Source organism: Falco punctatus (assembly GCF_963210335.1).
Source record: "Falco punctatus genome assembly, chromosome: 4".
Lineage (NCBI taxonomy): Eukaryota > Metazoa > Chordata > Aves > Falconiformes > Falconidae > Falco > Falco punctatus.
In genome coordinates this window covers 52,665,217-52,680,790 of record NC_137583.1, presented here as the reverse complement: position 1 = coordinate 52,680,790, position 15,574 = coordinate 52,665,217, and the positions used below count along the sequence as shown (strand labels likewise).

Genomic DNA, 15,574 nt, shown 5'->3' with positions numbered 1-15,574 from the left:
ACCTTGCCTTGAGTCCTTACTCAGGTACTGGGTATTTTTTTGTCTCCCAGCCTGAAAAGGTCTGTGCCTCCTGCCTCTTGCGGTGCAGCTGTAGTGGGCTCCGGCAGGTGCCCAGTGAGATCCTGCTGCCCCAAACAGCAGGGCAGAGCCAGCTGTGTGCTTTCCAGATGTGGTATTACCCAGCTGCAAGCTGCCAATAACACCATATGGGCACCTTGCTTTCCTTTTGTAAAACAAGTAAAAGTGCAATTACCCTCAGCTTGTTGCTGACCCTCATGGAAGAGCAAGGATAAAAGCATCCTGATTGCTTCCCCAATTACAGGTTATTACAATTTTATGTTGTTTTAGGCAATTTATTTCCACTTCAGTTGTCTCGTCCGGTTGTGACATTTAGATGGCCCTAGGTGTGATGCTACTATGGCACCTCGGCAGCAAACTGTTTAAGGGGAGGGATATTTTTGGCAGAAAAAATCAGCAAAGGGAAAAAGGAGCTGCTTCACTATGCTTGGTAACTTTACACCAACTCCAAAACACCAAGCAAGGTGTTTTACTACTTTCCTTTTCCCATCTGTGATATGGAGAGGTCATGCAGAGCTTGTTCCTGGTTAACATGATCCCTCTTTACTCAGGAGAGGCTGGACAGGTACAGGACAAACTTTTCCAGAGTAAAATTTACACCAGCAAACAGTCTATGTGCTGATGTTGTGAATGCTGTCTGCAAAAAATTTTTTTGCTGTTGTTGGATGAGAAATGCTCACATTTGGAACCAAACGTACAGATTATTTCCCTCGCTTCCTTGGATTAGTTGCAAAAGCCTGATACATGGCTCATGGTGATACAAAGCCAGAGGAGATCACCCGACTTCTGAAGTGTCCAGGAAGTTGGATGCTTGCTCTTTTCTCGTGGCGTTGATGTGGCATGGGGGAACTCCAGTTAAAATAGGAGTCAGAGCATGTAAAATGGATCACACAGCATCTCTACAAGCACAAGGCTCTGCCTGCCTGCAGAACCCATTTCCACAAAGTATAAATGAGATTAAGAACTTTGGTAGGTTGGGGAGTCAAGCTTTTATTTAAAATAGGAGAATCCCTCAAACTATTTTAAGGATGTGCACAAAAAAGCAACTCAAAAGTTCATAAAGACCATGGATCTCATGCTTCTTGACATATGTTTATGACCTGTGGGCCAACTAATTTTATGATTACCAGTTTCCAAGTGTTGTTGACCTTTTCCCTGAAGTTGCTTTGCTGTTGTCAGAGGTGGTACATGGCTGAACCAATGATCTGATGAAGTCTGTGAATTCATGCTCCAGGAAACCAACCAATAGTAATTTCATTAGAATGAATTGTCTGAATCATGATTAGATTTGCAGATGGAAATTCTAAAGTAATGTACAGGCTTCAGCACAAAGGGAAAATATATCTTACTAGGAGTAAAAGCATCACCCACATCTTTTAAGTCATGTAAAGAAGCCTAGCTCATGGAAGGAAGCATGATGGAACAGTAAGCACTTGATGGAGCGATTTAGGACAATCTGGGTTTAGTTCTTGGCCTGCCATAAATGGATTTGGATGAAATTCAGTTAAGACATATATTGAGCTCTTGTTCTGGGTCTATTTTGAAGGCTTTACAGTGTTTCCATGCCAAACTGCTCATTGCTTTCTCCAGCTGGAGGATGACAATCCCAGCATCTACCTACCCCAAAAATGAATGGCTAAGATGTGTTGTCAGGAACTTCTAGCAATAACACACTGTTGAAAGGTGACAGTACATCTTAATTGCTGCTATCAATTCCAAAGAGGTAACAAATTTAAGTTGTTGATGCTCTGATGCTTGGAATTTGGCATATATGGTTTAAGGCAGTGGGTTTACATTGGTTTTGGTGGGAAGGACATGCTCAGTCCTTTACCACTCAGCTGAAGCATGGTAATTCTTTATTTTCAGGTAACTCAGTTGCTGTAGACTGTGGCACCATATCCCTCAGGCAGGCACTTCCACTGATGTAAATGGCTACAGGTTGCTGCTGGAAGAATCTCTACTGAAATTAGTTCTTCTTCCTGCAGTCTTCCCACTGTAAATGGGTGAGCCTGTACTGGACTGTACTGGAGATCTGCTGACTAAACTGAACGCTCTTGCTTCCCTCTCTCCCTTCCCAGTTATTACGCTGTGCTGTATCTTCAAGTGCCGGATTCCTCGAACAAGGAAAGAGATTGAGGCACGATATGCTCAACGACAAGCAGCCAAGACATATGCAGACAAGCTGGAGACTGTGCCACCGCTCAATGAGCTGACAGAGATCCCTGGAGGTACTTCCCATGTCCCTACACATGAGACCCACCTCTTCTTTTGGGGTTTCTTTCTGTGTGCATGAATGCAAAGGGCTAGGCTGTCCCGCAGTGTAAATCAGTGTGGCTCCTTGGGCACAACTGTTAAGATACTGCCATGACTGGGTAAACCACTCCCATCCAGGGGCACTAAACCTGCAGCATTTGCAGCAGCAGGCACAGTCATTTAGATGAAAGGGACAGTTTCTCCATTGGTGTAAGCCAGGGTCATTTCTCTGAAGTTCATGTTTAAAATTCCCATAGAGTCTGACTCATTTTAACGTCCAGTTCCTGGGTTGGGGGATGTCAGCAAGAAGAAAAAGAGTTTGCCATGACCCATAAATGGCTTTCCCTACTTGGATGGCCAAGAGTATTTCTGGCACTGGTCTCCGCTGCTCTTACTCACCTTTCCTGATTCTGTACCCTAGGCTCTACTGAAACTTTCCTAACTCTCTCTGGTCATGTCCAGTCCAGACCTCTCAGCTCCCTGCCTGTGGTGAAAGAAGAAGATGAAATGGCCCTGCAAGGAAATTAGGGGACTGCCTTCCTGTCTGTCTGTCTGTGGCTTCTCTTTTCTGATGAGATTCATCATACCTTGGACTCTGCTTCTCAGTTGCCTTTCTGCGTTTGACCTCTATCTTCTCAATACCTTTTTTTATGAACTTTTTTTTCCTCTTTCCTACATCTTTGCAAACCCTGTGATCTATAGCTTCATAGAAACTGGAAGTTTCCACAACTGAAAATGTGATGCTTCAGTCCATGAAACTGGTGAGAGGCAGATAACGTAACCATAGAAATTTAGTCCTACACCAGCAAAATACAGAGCTCAGTGCTTAACAGTAGGAACTTGCACATACCTCAGTATTTCAGAGGTGTTCCGACATCTGACTGTGCCCACACTATGAACTGAGGATGGCTGGACCACTTTCGGGAGCAGAACCCAATGGGCATGAATAAGCCCTTGGCCATACAGTTAAATTCTCTTAACCTACTCTGAAGTCCAAGGTCACCCAAGGGTAGGTTAATGCACTCTGACCTGTGCGGGCAATCATATATAGAAGTGATTAGTGTTGTATCCTTTGATTTCCTGCCCCAAAAACCTAATCCTAACTCTGTGAGGACCAGCTATCAGTAGATCCCAGAAAGTGCAAAGGATCACGCCTGTGGACAGCAGAAAGCCACAGCCACTCATTGCTGCTGCATCCTCTTCCTGCCTAGCTGTTCGTTCTGGACAACCAATAAATTAAACATGAGAATATCCAGATGAGACAGGAAGGGTATCTGGGCAGCAGAATGGCGGTTCCACCCCAGAAAACTAATAAATTTTGATCTCCTGTAAACAGCCTTTACGTCCCACTAACATGTGCACGTACTCTGTCCAAAGTCTGGCTATTTGGTGTAGATTTAATCAGACCATGGTAAATTATTGCAGCTTGAACTCATGAATAAATTAGCACAAGAAAGCAATTTATGAAAAGTCAGCTGCACCATAAAGACTACCTAAACTTTTATACAGTTAAAGTACAAGTTGAGCAGTTGACAACCTTTGAGAATCCCAGAATTCTGGTCCCCGCAAGGTGCAGAGTAGGAGGCTGGTGGGTAGCATGTTGCCGAATGGCTGCTGATGGCTGGTAATGGCTCTTCAATGGCTGGTAATGTCCTCTGGGACTAGGCAGGTACAAATCTGCCCATGTCACCCTGCAGGAGATGGTACTGGGGTGGGAGTCTTCTATCCACAAGGACATACTCCACATCTATGGAGAACTCTGCATCAGCACTAGTTGTCAAGACTTTATCCACGGTGGATGTGATTTCTTTCACAGTAAAGGAGGTGCTAAAGTGGAAGAGGTAAATCGTGCCTTAAAAATGCCTGTATGTCCTCAGCCTTGGGGACCCAAAAGGACTGACTCAACTGTCAACACCTAAACTGTTAGATGCAAAAGCTACGTGTAATCAGACCCACTGGTTTGCCCTCCCGAGATTAGTGGGTGTTCTGTCCCCAAAAAAGTTTCACTACATGATTTAAGCATTAGAATGGAAAATATGCAAAGCTTTGGGCTTTGTCTCTGTGCTGTTATTTCCATCTGTACAGAGTGTGATGCTCAGCCATGTTGCCCCAGTGACATTTGGCAACCCACCTTGATTTATGCAGTCATGAAATTTAATGTGTGTGTTTGTTGACTATTTATACACTTAGACTGTGACAACACCTGGTAGACCCAGTCAAGGCCAGAGAGATGACTTAATTACTAAGTGGTCATTGAATGCTTTAAAGATTTCTGTAAGTGTCAAATGCTATTAATCACGAATACATTACAATGCTTAAATGCTCTCATTTCTTGGCATTATTTTACCTGACTTCACATTTAATATGGTGGAATATTCTGACTGCCAAATGGCATGCAGTTTTTTGAGTGTCATATATGACAAGCTCTTTTACTGGACATAAATAAAATGGACTTTAGGATTCAGTGTATAAAATATTATATACAAATCGATTCATTTGTGCTCTGTCTCCTGTCTGTGGGAGGAGTACCAGCCGGATTTGGCCTTTGCTTTGGGTGGAGATGTACTGTCTGGGTCCATGGCCTGGGAGATCTTCAAGTATTCTGCTCTGAGGCTGCTCCAGCTGACATTTTTGGAAGTTCACCTGGTTCTTACCATATTTTACCATATTTGTCCAAGAAGCAGACAATGTGGGGAGGGTTTTTTGGTGTCTTTTTTTTTATTCTTCCCTCTCCTTGTTTTTTTATGAGATGTCAGGATTTCCCCTGTGGTTGAACGACAGAGCCTGTTTTGTTCTACTCTCATTTGTGTGCACAAATGAATCACCAGTTCCCAAGGCCAAAGGATGATATTTCATTTTTCTGTCCACACTGAAGGAATATTTTAGGTAAATGTAACATGTTCAGGTCTGATTCACACCTGTAATAGGTTGCTGCCATTTGGAAGTGACACCACAGACATCCATAGCAATGGGAGATTTGGGGTTATTTAAACAGACTGGAGTCCAGTGGCTCCAGGTGGGGACTGAGACATCTCACCAAAGGGCCATGCCAAGTCACTTCCTAAGCCTGTTCACTCTCATCTTTCCTTAGCCTGTAACAAATGTGAAATGATTTGACTTAGCCTAGGTGCCAGCTGAAGCAAGTGAAACAGTGACATGTCATCCCCACTTGCTGAGGTCACTCCCAGGCCATTGCTACATTTTGGCTGGTTTCAATTACTAAGTTTGTTAACATGGTTATCTATTCATATACCTGAGTCCTATACTGGTGATTTTCAGGGAAGGAAGTAATGGGAAATTTGCATTTTCCCTTGTTTATGCAAAGCTTTCTGCTCTGCTGGTCTTGAGCAAAGGAAAAACTTTCCATAAGGAATATATGAAACAAGGTATGTGTTTAGGTGTCAAGATGCTGCTTGAGATGACAGTTCCGTGCATCAGGCTCTGACTTCAAAAATATTTTTGAGAAAGTGAACCACTTCTAGTAGCAGAAAAAAAGAAAGATAAGGAAGTTTTCTGCTAGCATGTCCTTTGTCAGAATAATTAGGCTGCAGAGCCAGTGTGATAATGAGGCTTTTCACCTGAAATGTGGGCACTGAACCCAGCAAACTCCTGAGTAAAAATATTCCATAAGTAAAGTTATTATAAGCTTCCTATAACTAATATGGCTTATTAGAACACACCAAAACAGGGCTAACGATGCACCCGAGTCAATTGCTATATGCCCATGGTATGTTGCTGCCATTAGTTGTAGTGGTACTGTTGGAAGCCAGTCCCATGGTAACTGGATGCAGACAGGATACGGGCTAAGCCTGCTGTGTAGCCTTGTGCTGGGCAAGCCATCTTCTGCTTGTCCATCCCTGAAAGCAAAGATCTGCAGCAGAACCCCTGCCCTCAGCTGCAGGAGACATACCCCATACACAAAGAATTAGAAAAGCCAACCTACCCCAAAAAAACCAAACCCAAGACAGGTCTGTACTGAATTGCATGAGAGATGTTTCTGTTCCTTCTTGTGGAAGGAGACAACTCCACATTGAGTGTCATTATTGGGAAACACTAATGGACTGTGCTTATAATGTTCATGGATCAGTTTCTCAAGACAGGAGCCATTTCCTCCGATCAATCCGCAACCCAGCTCTTGAAATTACCAGTTCTGCTTTAGCCCATTAGTCTATCTTCTCAAAACAAAGACAGGAAAAGCTGGTTGCCAGTGAGCAAATCAGCTGCATGGACAAAGCCCTAGTAGAAATGTCTTCTCTTTGTCCAAGATTTGACATCAGGGAGCAGTAGTTTTGCCCTCTTCCTGGCTAATGTCAACACAAATTAATGGCTTTCTTGTTTTCTTTCTCCATCCTTGCATACAGCTCAGGTTGCAGAAGAAAAAAAAGAAGAAGTTCCCACTGTATCTGGAAAAGTGGACAAGGCTCAGGGTAAGAAAGATGGATCCAAAGGTTCCAAGAAGAAGAATGGTGAAAAGGACCAGAAAGAAGGATCCAAGAAAGAAGGGAAGGATGGAGCCAAAAAGAAAGAAGGAGAAAAGGGAGAAAAGGGAGAAAAAGGAGAAAAGGGGGGAAAGGACACTACTGACAAGAAACAAGGTGGTGGGAAGAAAGGTGAAAAAGAAGGTGAAGCGGTAAAATCAGGAGGCAGTGCAAAAACTAATGGCAAGGCCGGTGGGAATGCCAAAGCCCCAGCAAAGAAGAAATGACCTTGCTAAAAGACAGTGCTGGCAGCCGTTTGGGGAGGGCACTGTCAAACTGCTGGGGGTAGAGCACTGGGAGCAGATGGGACATGCTGTCTCCAGATACTCGGGCTGTTGAGTGCCACTGGATGTATGGATTTATTACCTTTTGAAGACCAAGTCACTGTTTTTTTATCCACTAAAGGAAATCCTGGCCATTTGGTGAGACAGTATCTTGTAAATAAAAATGCACTGGGCAGAGCTACAAGGTAACAGCAGCTGGAACCAAACTGCAACTGGAGTGAGAATCAGAACTTTGGAGAAGCATGGAAATGCACAGAGATAAAGACCTAAACTAATGGGAGGATCGGATTAATTTACAATTTGTTCTTCTAGAGGACCTTAAGGAGCTTGGTAATTATTTACTAGCACTCATCTCCTAAGTAGGATTTGCTTGTGGGTAATTTTAGGGGTTAAGTAAATTCTGGATGCTAAACCCCAAAGAACAGAGTTTTCCAAGTCATAGCTCGTGTTTTCTGAGACATGGCTTGGACACATGGGAGTAAACTTTCCATCCTTCTCAGATGCTTCCCTCTCTGGACTGCTGAAGGAAATACAAAGAACTGCATATCTCCCAGAAGACTTATCCACCTTTTTCTTTTTTTTCTGATGAAAGATATGAATCAAGCCGTAGGAGGATGTGCAGAGAATAAAAAAAGCAGACTGCATCCACGCTGCTGTAGGATCCTCAGTTCATCATCCCTTCAGGAAAGGCAGCAGATGACAAGAGCCCCCGGGGGCAAAGGGGATGTGAAGATGCTCAGCGTGTTGCAGCAGAAGCTCAGGGTGTCAGGGGAGCAGGGCTGTATGCACTCATGTCTTTGCTCTCTCCCTGAGCCGTTCTGAAACCAGGGATTTTGCCACACTTTTACGTGGCTGCTGTTTCTCTCAACTCCTGGAAAATTTTGAAGAGTAGTTTCACCAGGAGCAACTTTTCTTTTAGTGTAGTTTGTAAATATCTCTGCAATGTATGCCTTAAGATTAACAGCCATTGGGTATTTATCTAAAAATCTAAGGGGGATAGTTTGCAAGCTGTTGGGATGGCTGAAGCTCTACCTGTTGTCTGTGCTGGGCACACCATCTCTGGGGATATACCCTGGCCTGGCTTTGCCTACTCCCTGGGGCAAGGAGGGAGTTATCTCCAGTGGATTATTGCTCTCAGGCTCTGTGAGTTTCATTTATGTTAATCCACCTGCTTTCCATTCACCCTGTGGTTTTGACACAGACAGAAAGGTGATCTATCACTGCAAAGGCATTTCTCATTTGTCATGCTTTTCTTTTCCCCCCTCTCCTCTCCTACCCAACCCATCCGGGTAGAAAATGAACCCAGCAAAATGAAGAGCATGTTCTGATGTGAGGTCAGTCACCTCATAAAAGGCCTGAAAAGCACCAGAGCTACTGAAGGGATGGTGTTAAGACTTGAGGAGCAAGGATGAGAAAGATGTTCACAACCACACAAATTTATTAAAAGCAGGAACGGTGACGGTTCGGTGCCTCAGGTATGATCTGCCGGGGGGGGGGGGGGGGAGAGAGGAGCCAGGGTCGGAAATTCTGCCTTTCTGTGCAGACAAGTGGTTGGAGCCCAAGTCTCCATCCACTGCAGTGGTACCCAATGATGCATGTGAATATGTGTGTCACAGACATCTATGTTGAGGTCTGAATCTCTGCCCCACACCTCATTTTTCAAAGTCTGCAGATGAGTGGGGATTTGCAGCTTCCAGGCGGGAGCAGAGGACCTGTTTTCCATTCCCTCCTCAGCCTGAGAGGTCTCAGGTGTCCAGGTTTATGGCTCAGGACAACTACTGGGCTGTATATAAGAAAAAGACTTTTATCCACTTTCCCAGCTGGAACAAAAGGGAATGGAAGAGTCACACAGCCAGCTGGGGAGGAGGCAGCCCTGCAGGAGCACAGGGCTGTAATCCAGTCTTCGTGTCTATGTGGATGTGCGCCTGTGACACCTGATGAGGCATCAGTTCTTACCAAGAGACCCTCACTCAAGGAGCTGCAGAGACTCCTAGTGCCAGAGTTAATGGGAGCGCATCGATTCCGACACACAGGAACATGGCAGTTGTCAGTCGTACTCCAGTTGCCTGCTTTCTGCAGTTCTCTGCCTGTTTAATTGATTTCTTTCATAAGGAGTCACAAAGAAAATAAAATAAAGAAGATTTTTAAAGTGACATTCACGCCATACTCTGCCTGCATGCAGAGATGTCACCTGCCGAGACCTGTACAAGGTTGCATGAGCTCACTGTGTATTTTGGGGGGCCTGGCTGGATCCTTGTGTTTTAAAAACTCCAATGCACAGGTAAAGCAGCTGTAGGATGGGATTTGGGTAGCAAAGACTGCTCCCCTGTCCTGCAGCTGGGAACTGATGCAGTGCTATTAATGCTTTTTAGGCTGTGCAGAATGAGGATGCTGAACTCAGCCTGTACCTATTTTCACCAAATAGGGAAGAGGGAAGAGGAGCAGATTCATTCCTGATCCCAAAGCTTCAATGAAGAAAATTTGCCCCTTCACTTTGTGATTAAGCTCACAGAGTAAATTTTTTCTTCCCTTAACACCCTCTTCCCCAGTACAACCACCACCTCCCTCACACCGAAAGAAAAAACAAAAAAACCTGTATCGGGACTGCTGGAGCCTTTGCAGTTCATCTTAATTTCTGCCAAGATCAGCAAATACATTCACAGTATTACGTATCAGATCACACTAAGTTTGTGGTCATGTCTTACTGAAAAAAAGATGATGTGTTACAAAAAAAATTCTTCTCTGAGGACCAGCCCTGGGTCAGCTGAGGGGTATATCAACTCGTTTCTAAGTTGTCAGTGACAGTGGATGGGTGGAAAGAAGGGGATGAATTACTGGGGGTTGCAGGCTCTTAGGAAAACATTCTGCCTAACAAAACTTGTCGTGACGCTTGAAGCAGGCACATGGGGAAGAAAATTTACAGGCACAGTCCAAAAGCGGTGTGCATCTTCCCTTCGTTCGTATCGCAGTGGTCAGGAGGGACTGAAAGCCGGGTCAGGGTGGGTGTGGGGTGGCACGGACCCACAGCAGCTTTATACACTGCCAGCTGGAGAAATGGCATTGGGAAAATGATATCCACAGCTGCTGAAGCTTTGCAAAATGAAACATTAATGATGAGATCGGAGATACCCTCGTTTCTCTGACAGCCTAAGTGCAGCAATAAATCCCAGAGGCTAAAAGCCGGATTAAAGGCCCAAGGCTCCGACATCCAGGCAGCAGTGACCGTAGCTCTGCTTTCCTTAATTAGCCAGATGGTGTGTGCATGGCAAGGGGGGTATGGAGAAAAAAACCCCAGGTACTATGGAGCCAGGATGAGGATGGATTTGCAGGATCTCCTGCTTAATAAATTCCATAGCTTTCCACTAGAGGGGACCTTGCTCTTCCTCTGTCATATCTGGAGTCAGTTTCAGAGGTAGTTTGTGCTGATACGGTGTTAAATCAAGCCTGGGTTTGGTAACATCTCTTCTTTGGTCCAAAGACTTTCGTGGCATTGATTTACCTACCTGAGCCATCGTATCCTCTTCCAGTATTGTTCTTCCACTGGTTAATAGAGGTAAGAGTTCAGCTGGCAGTAGCGTAATACCCCAAGGACATCACTGATCTTTGGCTTTGGTAGATAAAACTTGTCAGCCTAGCTAGGTGTCCCCAAGGGGGTGCCATGAGGATCATAAGTCTGGATGAGCAGGCCGGTAAGATGAGATGGGAAGCTGAAGGTTTGTGGGGTTTTTTATTTAATTTCATTCCTGGGATTTCATTCCTGTTTCTTTTAGGAAAGAAGCCTGTGGAAAAGCTGTCTGCATTATTTCCCTTCCACTTCCTTTTCCTCATTTGTTTTGCTTTTAGTATTAATGCAAAGCAATGAAAATCTAAGCATAGGTTCTGTGCTGACCTGCCAGGAGATACTACGCACAAAGTGCATCTATTGCCAGGAGATGTCATGATATGTTTTCACCACTAAATTGTAGTTTCCTCCAAAGGATGAAACCTCTGGAGTGATTACAGCTGCCCAAGAGGGTCTCAGGGGGGAAAAAAAAAGGATTTTTTCCCCCTGTCTTTGTGTAATTCCTTATACAATGGAACTGCTGTTTCTTTATGATTTCATAACACAGACCTAAACATCAGAAGTGTCTTGGCTCTGCCTCCAGCCAAGGAACTCTCTGTGCCCAGCTCCCTTTTGACACGCAGCAAGGAAGGGATCTGGATCACCTTTGCTGTCCTGATCACCCAGGTAGAGCCATGGAGAACAAACGAGGTCTTCACTGGAACTGGGAGATTGCCCCTGCCACCAGGTGAACAAGTGGAGTACCAGACCTAAGGTAGAGCTGCTAAAACCATGAGGTTTACCTTCCAGCAGCCAAAAAGGAAAAGGATCAACCCCCAGGTATTTCCAGGACTGGAGATGGAGCTTTTCATCTGTAGATCAGGTTGATCTTCATGTTACTGACATGGGTGGCCATTTTCAAAGAGAGAGAGTTTTATAGACTTAAAGAAAAGGGTCTTTTTAAGAAGTAAAGAGCTGAAAAAAGCTCTTCTTTCCCTATTTTTCTTTCCTTCTTTTTTTTAGGGGGTGTGGAGGGAGTGGATGGGGGGAGAAACTGGGGTCTTTTGAGCATTTTCCTGCAAATGCACCAGCCAGCTAAACATCCTCATGAAGTATAACTCCAAAACTCCTAAGGTGTCTTAGAGATGTATCAGACAATAACTGTGAGATAACTCTGGCTCTCTACTGTTCTTCATTTCGTATGGCATTTTGCACGGCACTCCCCTCATTTCTACACATAGACCCGAAAGACTTTTATGGTCCTAATCTTTTCTGGCTAAACAAAATACATCTTCTTCATTTGCTGAGTCCCTGATGTACTGAGCCCCTCAGTGTGGACTCCTGCAGACTGAGAAGTGTCATGCAGGGTAACTGGGGCACAAAAGGCAATCTGCTTCATGTCAGAAGCAAAATATGGGACAATAGATGGGACCTGAGCACTGATCTTGTGAAAGAGGGCTTTGTGCACATTTCCTTCTTAAGATGCTCCAGGGATTTGATCTAAAATAATAGTGGCAAAGCCTCCCTGAACTTTGCTATCTTCTCATACCATAAAACTGCCTGTCAAAGCAAAGTTATTTGCAGGGAGGTCATAGGACACAATAGAAATTCTCCTATTTAAGACACAATAGAAATGCATGTTCACTTTCAAAATCTGCTGTTGAGAAACTGAAGAGGTAGACCCAGTGCACTGAAGGAACTCACTTGGCTTTGGGGGGAGTAAAGTGAAAAAGGAAAACAAGACATAAATGCTTTTGTAATTTGCCTTTCCTTGGACTGTTACCCACAAGTCTCTTGAGCTTGTGATTCTGGGGAAAAGAAAGTCTCCTTTGGCCTGGAGACGGTGAGAATCCTATGAAGGTCAGTCCATACTTGACCTGCTCCTTTTGGCTTTCCTGGGCATTTTTGAACTACTATCCAGGGCAAGAGACTGGGCTGCAGGGACCTTTGGCTAGTCTTATGCTGCAGCAATACTGGATTTTGGTAGCCTTTGGATAGACAGCCTGTTCCTGTGATCCTCTGTAGTGTGTCTTGCTTGCTGCTGGGGTCTGCAGCCATTTGGGGCCGCCACTTCCAAACACTTTGGTTGGTGGTGTGTCCTGCCTTGCTGTCACTCAGAACGTGAGACCTGTTGTAGTGGTCCCTACCTGATGCTACTTCTAGCATGCAAAGACCTCTTGTCATCTCCTTGCATGTGAACAGTCAGCCTGTGGCTGACCAGATGAGCTCTGGCCTGTTTGTTCCTTGGTATGAGGAGGGATGGCTTGGAAACAAAATTCTCTGAAGCAGAAAGACAGCTCCGTGCTTCACAGCGAGGGTCTGTCCCTTACTCTTTGTCCCTCCTATGTAATGCCATGCTGCTCCCCCTCCACCCCAGCCTCAAACTGCTCAGCTCTGAAACTCAGTCACATCTTTTCCTTTGCTCAAGAGATAGGAAGTAGCTTATGGGGAGCTTTCTCCATAGGCAATGCATTCAGAATACCAATTTAATGAGTTTATTTTAGAGGCTTTCAAATATTCCCTGGCTCCATGCTATCACACAGTGGTGTATCTTACTGATGCCAGTGCTTCCATATGGGGATTATGATTTTTTAAAATTAATTTTAAACATCCCTGGAGACTTTATTAAGACTTCCTGTAAGAGGACAGGGAGTCTAACACAGAGGGAAAGAAACAACAGCTTCGATTTTCACTAGAACAGGGCTTGACTTTATAAATGAAACACACTCATGCTCTCCCCCACCCTGTCCCCAACCCGTTTCCCCCCTCCCCAGCCCATAAAACAGACCCCAGGATCAATGCCCCATGTGTATAGAAATAAAGACTAATCGTTTAATTTCTGTGGCTTTCTGTTTGATGAGTCGCCGAGCTGGGAAAGGGACAGAACTGCTGTGTAGGGCACAAGTCCTGTCCTGGCTGGAATGTGCCGTTGGGGGCGAGTTGTTGGGGACGGCAGATACATGGATGAGGGTGGGGACACGTTTACTGAGGGTCACTTGTGTTGTGTGTTTCTGGTTATTAATGAAAGGGCTTAGCACACATTTCCCCTTTTCTTTTTCTCTCTTACTCAGAGAGGTGGAAAGCTGGGCTGAGCTGACCCACTGGGTGGTGGCATGTGGTTGAGAAGGAGAGGTACCAGGAGATGTTGTCCGTAGCTGTTGGGAAGACTCTCTCCTGGGGAACACAAGTTATCAGGCACTGGCAAACACAGCCTGAGGGGTACCAGCCCTTCGGCACCATGAAGAACTTTCCAGGAGATGTGTGGTCCGTGGGACTATCTTCACCCTGTGCAAGAAATTAATTGCCCCAGACCTTTTTTTGGGGGTCAAATCCAACTTCCTCACATGCATGTTTGGAAATATAGCAGGGATTTGTTGCTATCCATTACAAGTCTGGAGGCACAAGGTTGAGGGAAAGAGTCCAAAGGAATAATTGTTTAATGCTGTCTCTGCTGTGGTGAACACTAGAACCTTGCAAACTTTCTACTGCCTGCCATCCATACCAGGCCTGGATTGCAAGTTCTCCATGTCTCTAGATGCACACCCTGTGGTCCTTCTGAAATCCCATCTTTCCTGAGCAGGATCAGTTGCATGATGGATAGGTGAGCTTCAGGATCTGTAGCCTTTGAGCTCCAAGGGGCCGGAGAGGAAGCAACAGATGCAATTCAGCGTGGACGCTGAAGAGACAGAAGCAAGCTGAATTCTTTGCCAGAATGGTCCTTAGCCCATGTGGGGTTCTTTTAACAGACAGCTGTGAGGAAATGAGCTGGAGGGTGAGGCTGTGAATGCAGATTCCCAAAGGCAGATGTGGAGCATAGGAGTACAGCCTGCAAGCAAGCCTCCTTCCAAACAGGATTCTCTGAACCAACAGGACCTGCGCTAGAACTTGCTTTAGGTACAAACAATTGTCTGGGATCCCATAATCTGAGGGGTCCAAAAGATGTGACCCATGCAGGCCTCTGTTCCTAAGAGCAAAACAGCAGCTTGTGGTGGCTGTGCTGGATTATGCACCTGAAAACATCGGAAGGGAGATGTCCACAGTGGATATGGCATGGGGAGGGTGGTAGGATTTTGGTTTTCACTGGAATGGGGAGCTGGTAAATGGGTGAGGGGCATGGGACTGAGCCTGGTTTACTGAGGGAGGGCATGAGAGGGACAGGGAAGCAGAGCACAGAGCCCTGACTTGGTCAGACTTAGGTGTGATGTGATCAAGGATGGGATATAAAGATTTTTCATTTGGCTAAACATTTGTATTTGCTTTTTATAGAACCATAGATTGTTAGGTTGGAAAAGACTAAGATCATCAAGTCCAACCATTAACCCAGAACTGCCAAGTCCATCACTAAACCATGTCCCACATCTACACATCTTTTAAACGCCCCCAGGGACGGTGACCCCACCACCTCCGTGGGCAGCCTGACCCAGTGCCTGACCAGCCTTTCAGGGAAGATGTTCCCCAGCCCCCAATCTAAACCTGCCCTGGGGCAAGGTGAGGCCGTTTCCCCTTGTCCTGTCACTTGTTCCTGGGAGCAGAGACCGACCCCCCCTCGCTGCACCCCCCTGTCAGGCAGCTGCAGGGAGCGAGAAGGTCCCCCCTGAGCCCCCTTCTCTCCAGGCTGAACCCCCAGCTCCCCCCTGAGCCCCCCCCCCCCGCCTGGTGCCCCAGCCCCTTCCCCAGCCCCCTGCCCGGCTCTGGCTGGTGCTGAGGGGCCCAAACTGAGCCCAGCTGACAGTAGCCACCTCCAAATGTTGCTTGAGGTGCCAATCGTCTTAGCCTGGCCCCTTCCTGGGGTGTGTACAGCAGAGAAGGGACCAGATGAGATAGAGCTGTGTAGGAGCATAGTAAAAAAGAACATCCCACACAGTTGGACAGCAATAGGAAAAAAAGCCAGAAATTCAGGGCTAGACAATAGGGAAAAAGGTAAAAAATCAGAGCTAGAG

The 15,574-nt window shown here is 45.6% G+C and overlaps 1 protein-coding gene across 2 annotated transcripts in view; it reads left to right on the top strand.

The window, feature by feature from the left end:
• TMIE (transmembrane inner ear) overlaps window positions 1–15,276 on the top strand; it is a 47,945-nt gene extending 32,669 nt beyond the window's left edge. The window contains exons 3-4 of one of the 2 annotated variants that reach the window (XM_080383121.1): window positions 2,157–2,306; window positions 2,753–6,793. In XM_080383121.1, coding sequence (XP_080239247.1) covers window positions 2,157–2,306; window positions 2,753–2,859 — 257 coding nt within the window. In that variant the 3' untranslated portion in view covers window positions 2,860–6,793. Of the gene's footprint in view, window positions 1–2,156; window positions 2,307–2,752 lie in introns of both variants that reach the window. The other variant, XM_080383120.1, reaches the window with a different exon arrangement.
• The last annotated feature ends 298 nt before the right edge of the window (window positions 15,277–15,574 follow it).